The 9,797-nt window shown below is 45.0% G+C and overlaps 1 protein-coding gene across 1 annotated transcript; it reads right to left on the reverse strand.

Moving 5' to 3' along the window:
• Positions 1 to 1,055: 1,055 nt before the first annotated feature.
• Positions 1,056 to 8,592, reverse strand: LOC311133551 (prolyl 3-hydroxylase 1-like). The gene is made up of 15 exons (XM_084167056.1): positions 8,041 to 8,592; positions 6,684 to 6,836; positions 6,190 to 6,379; positions 5,953 to 6,084; positions 5,658 to 5,797; positions 5,060 to 5,149; positions 4,897 to 4,949; positions 4,509 to 4,630; positions 4,282 to 4,409; positions 4,017 to 4,112; positions 3,601 to 3,751; positions 3,254 to 3,371; positions 2,744 to 2,819; positions 2,476 to 2,616; positions 1,056 to 2,288 (listed from the first exon to the last, which is right to left on the reverse strand). Exons 1-15 carry the CDS (start codon positions 8,503 to 8,505, stop codon positions 1,641 to 1,643), a joined length of 2,703 nt encoding a protein of 900 aa, XP_084023182.1. The 5' UTR covers positions 8,506 to 8,592; the 3' UTR covers positions 1,056 to 1,640.
• Positions 8,593 to 9,797: the final 1,205 nt, after the last annotated feature.

Below are 9,797 nucleotides of genomic sequence, written 5' to 3' on the forward strand. Positions count from 1 at the left end.
TGCATGCGTGTGCGTGTGTGTGTGTGTCCGTGCCTGCTCTATGTAAGCATGTCTTCATCCACATGCTAAACCCACACAGACGCTCCGGCACAGGACCCAGCATTATTACTGTTCCACCCACAAGCTCAGGGCTGGCAGGGGAAACATAGAAACACAATGGCCAGAATGGACTAACTCAAATCTAGATCATATTTCAAGACACACCTAATATGGCCAATACACAAGTATGTCAATATTACTTGCTGATTGTCTTGACATTGAACCCTGGACCAATATGGTTGTTCTGCTGTTATGTCCACGGAACATAAATGACTGTTCTGGTATCTCCATTCATTTCTATGAAGATAACCACCAACACCATGGAACATTGCTTTGAATTGGAATATCCATTCTACTCATTCTAATTATGTAGGGAAACTCAGCAACTCATCTCACATCCCCAAAGACCTGATCCAATTCAACTATTTAAAACTAAGAAAGTGGCTGTAGGGTGAAGCAGCATTTTGATATAAACAGGATCCTAAGAGAAGAGTCCACTGAGGAGATAGCTAACTAACCAGGGATCAACAACAGACATGTTGACCACACACAGGGGGCATCTGTATTCAACTTGTCTCTTGGTCTCCTGGGAGTTCAAATGACCCCCACAAAACCATAACTCTGATTTAAGGCTTTCCAGCAGTAACCGAACACTTAGTAAAGGATCAAGTTAAACCCTGAGGGTCCATACTTACAACATATTCAGAAGGAAAATGGGTACATATACCATATGTGTGATGTATTGGGCGGCAGGTAGCTTAGTGGGTAAGAGCGTTGTGCCAGTAACCGAAAGGTTGCTGGTTCTAATCCCCGAGCCGACTAGGTGAAAAATCTGTCGATGTGCCCTTGAGCAAGGCACTTAACCCTAATTGCTCCTGTAAGTCGCTCTGGATAAGAGCGTCTGCTAAATGACTAATTTAATTTAATTTTAAAAAATGTACATGAGATGCCATGGTAGTTCCTCTCTGCCACCTAGTGGTCTCTAGAGGTATTATATGAAAGAGCAACACCAATGTAAAAACAGTACTTTTATTTAGTGTATCCACATGAATCCAGGTATCAGTCTCTACTCAGAGGTATCAGTCGCTACATTGTTGTTCTTTCCTGTTTTTTTTGTTGAGGACATTACATCTTCCAATTCCTGAGGCAAAGAACAGTACATTTTAAAACAGTACAAAATAGCACATTGAAAATCCCAAATCATAAACAAAAGTAACACTATATATATATTTTTTTAAACGATCTGTTCACATGAGTCTGGGATAGGAATTCAAAGGTGGTTACTATTTAGCACTTTGTGACAAATGTATTTGTGAAAAGCACTATATACATCAAATTTGATTTATTGATTTGATTGATTGGTTGGTTGAGATCAGCCATCAGAGTGAGTGTGCAGTCCCTTGGTATTACGGTATGGCTTACATTACAACACCTTATCCTGGTTCCTTACCACCATTATTGGGCAGACAAACAACATCCATAACAATACAGCAAACAACCTCAAATCTTTATCCAGCACACCCACAGAGAAAACCTTGACAAATATATTCAAACGGTAGAAAAAAGACACCACAGAGTAAGAGTCAAAGGTGCTGTTGGACTCACAGCTCATCCTTGTCTGTTTGTGAGTCCGAGGATGATTTGAGATCAGTTTTCGAGTCTTTGGAAACCTTTTTGACAGGGGCTTTCTCTGTCTTTTTTGCCGCTGGCTTCTGCTCTTTTTTGTACGTTTTGGCTGCTGCCCGTTTGACGTTTGTTTTTGTTGCAGGTTTTGCTTTAGCCTTGTCTGCTGTCTTAGTGTTGGCTTTGTCCCCTGCTTTAGCCTTGTCTGCTGTCTTAGTGTTGGCTTTGTCCCATGCTTTAGCCGCTGTTTTAGTCGTCGCTTTGGTCTCTGATGCATCCGCTGCTTTGGCTTTCGTTTTCACCAGCTCTTTCACCTTAGCTTTGTCACCCTCTTTTGCAATTAGTTTTTCTGCGTGCTTCTCTATCGGCTTCTCATCCTTTTTATCCTCTGGTTTATCAGATGGGTTTTCACTAACTGTTTCTGCTGGTACCTCAGGCTTCTTCTCTGCTGGTTTGTCATCTGGTTGGTCTGCCTGCTCCTGTACTAGGGGTGCAGCTTGACCAAGAAGCGCATACTGGTCAAAAGGTGTAAGCTGTGGTTCTGAGCTCTCTGTCGTTGTCTCTGTGAACTCTGTGTCTGTAGGAGTGGAGAACATCTTCAGCATCTCTTGAGCTTGGATCCGCTCCTGGAGACACACACACACACAAACGAGGTAAGACTGAAGCAAGAGAAACTGAGTAAATGTAGATTAATCAGTAAGTGGAAAGTGTTGCTTTCTCCCTCAGATTACAAAATAACCCATCACAACATAGAATGAGAGAAACAAAGACTATACATGATTCCAGATTAACTGATTGACAGATATGTGTTACCTTCTCCTCATGTTTGGGGTCAAGGGTGAACCACAGGGCCACAGCACACCTCTGGCCCTTAGTGACCGCTCTTACCCCGTGAGGGTTCTCATTCCCAGCCCCGAACCCAACCACACGACCACACTGAGGACGCACCTCTGCCTGGACAACACAGGGCAGTGACATCAGTCATCATATGCTCAATTAACTTCTACCTTAAAGTAAATCAAGGAGAAACAACTGTTTATACTTGGCAGCACTCAAAACCACATCATTGATTGACTCTTACTGTGACAGTTTTGGCATCCAGTTCAGTGAAAATGAAATCTCCTCCTTCAAAATCATCATTCAGATAGAGGATGGCGCTAAAACACAACAGGAACAAGAGAAGTGTTTTAAAGACAGTGGTGCATGATGATACCTGCAAGTGCAGTAGATGTTGCCGATACCTATGTTATAAGCAGATGCATGGTGTGAGTACCTGTAGTCTCTGTGTGTGTATGCGTGCATGTGTGTGTGTGTGTGTTTGTATACCTATAGTCCCTGTGTGTGTATGTGTGCATGTGTGTGTGTGTGTGTTTGTATACCTATAGTCCCTGTGTGTGTATGCGTGCATGTGTGTGTGTGTGTGTTTGTATACCTATAGTCCCTGTGTGTGTATGCGTGCATGTGTGTGTGTGTGTGTTTGTATACCTATAGTCCCTGTGTGTGTATGCGTGCATGTGTGTGTGTGTGTGTTTGTATACCTATAGTCCCTGTGTGTGTATGCGTGCATGTGTGTGTGTGTGTGTTTGTATACCTATAGTCTCTGTGTGTGTATGCAGGTGGTTCTTTGATGCACTCGTTGAGCTCAGAGACCAGAAGGCAGTTGTCTGCATGAACCGGGTGACTCAGGTCGTCACGGTCATCCTGCTTCTCTGTACAGACAGAGGATGGAAACATAACTTACTGTATGTCTATACACTCAGACAGGCAGGTGAATAAGGTGGGTTAAATGACACATCCTGGATTTGATATAGACAACTTGAAGAAAATAGAACATGTTGTTTTCCCATTGTGGTGAATTCCAAAAATGACCTAAACTCATTCTGTCTGACAGTCAGGCACAATACTGTCCTGGGGGCCCACCATAGATTACTTTCTCACCGTCGATAGCGGAGCGGCAGACCAAGTGGGAGTAGGAGAAGTAGAGAGGAGAGTCCAGACGGAAGTACGACTCCAGGACCCCACGCACCTTCTCACTCATGTCAAAAAACAGGCGGGCACTTTTCAGGGGCACAGTGCCCTCCTGTCCCAACTGTAGAACAGGACAAGATCATCAGAAATAGGTGCTTTCTTATCACTAACTCACTGGTAACAACTTTACATTGATGCCATTGGGCTGGGGCTCGGCTTTAGATAGGTTGGAGATAAAGCTGAGGCTAGGGAGTGAAGCTAGCTGGGGTTGGGGTTGAGTGAAGTTGAACGTACTGGGTTAGGGTCAGAGTTGGCAGTGCTGGGTTGGTGGTGTTTGGGTTATGGTTTGGTAAGCAGGGCTGTAGTTTGTAGGGTCAGTAATGTACCTTAATAGCCTTGAGGACGGTGACTCCTTGGAAGCTCTCGCTGGGGGAGTGGGGGGAGGGGCGGCCTTGGTACTCATCACCTTTCAGCGCAGCCGCCTGACAAACACACAGCGTCAACACACACAATGACAGAATCATGCACACAGTTTTAACACACAGGCCATCATAAACACAAACTCCATTAACACACATTCAACATACACACTGTCAAACACGTGCAAACACTGTCAAACACATAGACTAACTAGCCCTGACTCCCACTCACATTAGAGAGGTGGGTGAGCTCTCTGCACTCGTCATTCGAGATAAATCCATCAAGTAGAACCCTCTGAGACCCATTCAGCTGCTTAGACGACATGGTAATGTTGATGTCATCAAACAACAGAGGACCACCTGGGAGCGACAGGGGGAATGAATATAGAGAGAGGGGCATGTCAGAGTGTTCTACACAGTCCACTGACATTCCCACACTTCATGCTCTAAAAACCCTACCTTCTCGTACGATCTTGGCAATGTCAGTCGACTCCTTGTTCTTCTCCTCCACCAGAGTTTCAATCTCCTTCATCAGATTCCCAATCTCTTCAGTGATCCTTGCCGCAGTCTCCCTGTCTGCCCTGCAGAGGGCGCCAAAGAACAGGTTAAAAGGTTCAATCATATTGGAGAGCAGATCCTATTCTGAAATTGAGAGCATACATGTATGTACTATGTACCAGTGAATGCTGGTGTCACTTTAAATTAGAGGACGGATCATTGTAATGGCTTGAATGGAACAGTATGTTTGATAACTTTCCATTCATTCCATTTCAGCCATTACAATGAGACAGTCCTCCAATGTCTCCCTCCACCAGCCTCTACTGGTCTGTAAGTGTTTTTCTCTTACTTCTGCTTCTCTCTCAGTTTGAGGGGCATGACGTCTGCAGGGGTCCAGGAATCCTGCAAAGGGAAGGAAAGGATGTGAGATCACATGCTAAAACCACCTGATCACCTATCTTGCATGTAGAAACAGTGAGACACAAGAGAAGATAAGAGACATGTTAACCTACTGGATCAACAAAGGTGATTCCAAACACTTCATAAGCAAAGTAGAGCAGCTCCTTCTCCAACAGGGACTGCTGAATGTGCTGTTTCACCACCTGGGAGGAGAGATGGAATTAGTGGGTTGGAGGCATGGGGCACAGGTAGTTAGGTAATAATAATAATATAATAAATAATAATATGCCATTTAGCAGACGCTTTTATCCAAAGCGACTTACAGTCTTGCGTGCATACATTTTTTGTGTATGGGTGGTCCCGGGGATCGAACCCACTAACTTGGCGTTACAAGCGCCGTGCTCTACCAGCTGAGCTACAGAGGACCACAGGTAGGGTGTGTGTGTGTGTGTGTGTGTGTGTGTGTGTGTGTGTGTGTGTGTGTGTGTGTGTGTGTGTGTGTGTGTGTGTGTGTGTGTGTGTGTGTGTGTGTGTGTGTGTGTGTGTGTGTGTGTGTGTGTGTGTGTGTGTGTGTGTGTGTGTGTGTGTGTGTGTGTGTGTGTGTGTGTGTGTGTGTGTGTGTGTGTGTGTGTGTGTGTGTGTGTGTGTGTGTGTGTGTGTGTGTGTGTGTGTGTGTGTGTGTGCGTGGTGCGTGCATGTGTGTGTGCGCACCTGTCTAGCGGATATGGCTGCAGCCTTGTCCTCCCCCAGCACAGCGGAGTAGTAAGCCAGGTTCTGATTCATCACCTCCTCCTCTGGGTGGAACAGCAGGTATGTTTTAGCACACTCTATGGCTTGCTCATACTTCTCACCTGAGAGAGTGGGGAAGGAAGGGGCAAAGGAAGAGAAGGAAAAAGAGAGGGATAGGAAGAGATGAGAGGAGAGGAGAGACCGGCACATTCAGATACAGAGACAGACAGACAGCAAATCATCCTGATTCTTTCAGTGAATAGGGACTTAGACTCACTGTTGTAGTAGGAGAACTGTAGGTAGTTGAAGTGGGAAGGGAGGAAATCCTCAAATGGCTTGTCCTTTCCCGCAGTGGAGGCTAGCTCCACAGAACAGCTCTGCTTACAGTTCAGAATCTGCATGTAGTGGTCTGACAAAGACAGGGCAAACACAGGAGTACAGGGTTTAAGCTTTTATCCAAAACGTTAGCTTGGGGTTGTTTGGGGATTTAGTCTGTCTTAACACTCTATCTCACCTGTCATGGACTGGAACAAGTCGGCACTGTACTCCATGTAGTTGTACCCGTCGTAGTTGTAAGCTCCTTCGCAGAGCGCCCGGCACTCCTGGTCCGCGCTGAAGTACTCCTCCACCGCCGCTTCAAAGTGGTCGATGGCCAGACCAAACGAGTCGGAGCTGTAATACCGCTTCCCTGCAAGGAACTCTGCCTGAGAGATGGAGTAGAGAGCAGAGCAGGGATTCAGCAGAGCCTAGACCCTACCCCAACCGTGTGCCAATTAGGTCCCTTGTCACTTCCCCGGTGCCCTACGCCTGCCCTTTCCAAGTAGGCAAATGGTTTCAGTCTGACTATGTGTGATTCTAACTGTTCTAAATTGTATATAACTGGTCCTTTGTTACTGGGATAACTGATACATTGTCACTAGGATAACTGGTGCATAGTTACTGTTATAACGGGTGCATTCTTACTGGAATAACGGGTGCATTACTAGGGATTAGTGGTGTCAGTCTCACCATGTGCGGCCGGGCCTCCAGGTCTTTGAAGTCCTCCTGCTGTACTCCGGCCATCATCCTGTAGTAGTCCAGGTTCTGCTTCATCTCCATGTGGTCTGGGTTGGCCAAGAAAAACGTGTTTGCCGCCGCCACAGCCTTATCCAGCTTGTTGATCTACACAGGTAAGAGAGATACTTAGTCCAACATAACAATGACACAACATCATATGAATAACTCTCACACAACAAGCAAACAAAGAGAAGTAGCACATTCTGACTCCAAAGGCTTCCCTAAATGCTCCACGTCTCAGAAGTCTTTTGCCATCTGACTAGGAGTCGGGACCTCCTGGAATGATGTAACAAATGTGTGAGCTGCAATCACCAGCATGCTGTTTCAGGCAACTAGTCATTATCCTATAGGCTTACTATAGTATACACGAATCTCAGTGGAGGCTGCTGAGGGGAGGACAGCTCATAATAATGGCTGGAACGGAGAAAATGGAATGGCATCAAACACATGGAAACCATGTGTTTGATGTATTTCATACCATTCCACTGATTCCGCTCCAGCCATTACCACGAGCCGTTCTCCCCAATTAAGGTACCACCAACCTCCTGTGATACATGTGGCCTAGCACCAGGGACTGTGTGTCTCTTTTACATATTTTTGTGTTTCTGTTTGTAAATCAGTACATATTTTGTTCATATCTATTGATATTAGTAAATAGGCAACATGTATAAACCCTTTATGACCTGTGAATCTCAGGAACTGCAGGCCTTATAGGTTGCATGTATTTACTTTATTTAAGTAGCTACAATGTAGTAACCCGTTTATAAACAGACTTTTAAACAAAGTTTGGTTTAGGCCTATTCTGTTTATGTATAGGCCTATTCTAACAATAGCTAAGGAAACTATTGAATGGCACGTATATAGATAGCATGCTGAAGCTGCTGAGTAGCTGCGCTTTTTGATGACAAGCCCCAAAAATCGAGAAGAATCCAGCGCCAGAACGTAAGCGGTCTGTCTACACAGCTAGACTCCACCTAGAGACGTGGCACGGCCGGCTTGGGGGTTGGGGAAAGCAGAGCACAGCACGTAGCTTACAGTTAACGAATTGCTTGAGGGAAGTTTGAATGAAATTGGACAAAAAAGTTACATGACCCTTATTTTGTCATACAAGTGTGATAAATATGCACCTGGTCGACAGAGACACAAACAACATGAACATGTTGTGGAATAAGATATGATGCAGACGCATCTTACTCCACAACATGGGATACTGTCTGTGTGGAAGATACTTTGTTGCAAGCCTATGCAAGATATACAAATGTATAATGCATAACGTTATAGGGCCTATAAGGTCAACCTTTTTTTATACCTTGAAGTATGCGACTTGCAGGTAATTGTAGGGGGTTCTCTTCTTAAACTCAAGGTCCACATCTTCAGTGACTTTATGGATAGTTGGTGGTCCAATTTTCTCACTTTCGCACGTATTTACACAATCAGCCCTTTTCATAATTTTCTGGAAAAAGCCAAGATCTTCCACGGAGCCAGCGCCTGGTATTGGCACAACCATGCTGGATAAAGGCTCCCCGAAAGCGCTCTGGTTGGCACAAGTTATCCGGCAATGCGCCTTCACCCTGCGGATCGCAGCCTTGTTCCGAAGCGCTCTCTCCATGTTCAGTATGACCGTCATCCACTCCCCCTTGTAGTAGGCTTCCACCGCAGTGTCGAACAGCAGATCATACGGTTCCATAATAACATTACTACTGAGCTGCACGTCCGAAAGACAATACGGGATGAGGCAAACGCATAAAATCGCCACAACTAAACGCCACTGCATTCTGGAAAATGGGACCTTTAGGTGGAAAGGAGCAGTCGTCTGCAGACAAGGGAGCTGGAAGTTTAGCCGGGGCCTGCAAACTTCTGTCGGGGGGTGGAGTTAACCGGGAGCGGCTGAGCTGAACAGCCCCTGTGAGGTGCGCCACCGTCCCAGGACGCATAGTGCCGCTGTGGCCCCGTTCACTCTCTCATCACAGGCCGGCCATACATTTACATTTACATCATTTAGCAGACGGATTACTTTATACTATTCCAGGTATTCCTTAAAGAGGTAGGGTTTCAAGTGTCTCCGGAAGGCCATACAACATCAAGGTTCAATATAAAAATTATCAATAAGTATATAGGTCATATTAAATTGTTAAATTGTCTATTAGAGTATGATAACATCCCAGAAAAAATATGGGTAAAATGTGTCTCATAAATCATTTTTCTAAGATGTTATCACACTCTAAATAGCCTAGTCCATTTAACAATAGACCAACCAAGAGCTCTCTGGTATTAACAAAACATATTTGGGGACAGCAGGTGTTACAAAGGTTCTGGTGTCAGATCATGAGCATTTTCTCTGAGACACATAATATATAGTAAATACAGTAAGCTTCATTATATAGTTAGAGGACTCCTGATATCTCCAGGAGTGATACGTATAATTTATGTATTTATCTGTTGTTGTCTAATACTGTCTTTTTGCTAGCTAGGGACATCTACTATTTTGTGCAGTGTGACTGACCCACCACCAAAACGAATGTTGCTGGCCAGGACTCAGAACCAAATCTGTCACTATACACCTATGGGTCCCAATGAATCATTTGAAGACAGTGGCCGTGTCTGAAAGGACCTCAGCCACCCGAGCCACGGCCTGTTCACCCCGCTACCATCTAGAAGGCAGACACAGTACAGGTGCATCAAAGCTGGGACCGAGAGACTGAAAAACTGCTTCTATCTCCAGGCCATCAGACTGTTAAATAGTCACCACTAGCCAGCCTCTGCCCAGTACCCTGCCCTGAACCTTAGTCACTGTTACTAGCCAGATATCACCCGGTACTCTACCCTGCACCTTAGACTGCTGCCCAATGTACATAGTCATTGAACACTGGTCACTTTAATAATGTTTACATACTGTTTTAACCACTTCATATATACAGTGCATTCGGAAAGTATTCAGACCCCTTTTCCACATTTTGTTACGTTAATGGTGGGTCGCGACGTGTCAGAGTAAATGTATAATTATTTCATTAATTAGTTGAATTGATTTGGCCAAGTGCATCTGCGCACTCTATTCAGTGCGCTCTC

Source organism: Coregonus lavaretus (genome assembly GCF_964263955.1).
Source record: "Coregonus lavaretus genome assembly, chromosome: 8".
NCBI lineage: Eukaryota > Metazoa > Chordata > Actinopteri > Salmoniformes > Salmonidae > Coregonus > Coregonus lavaretus.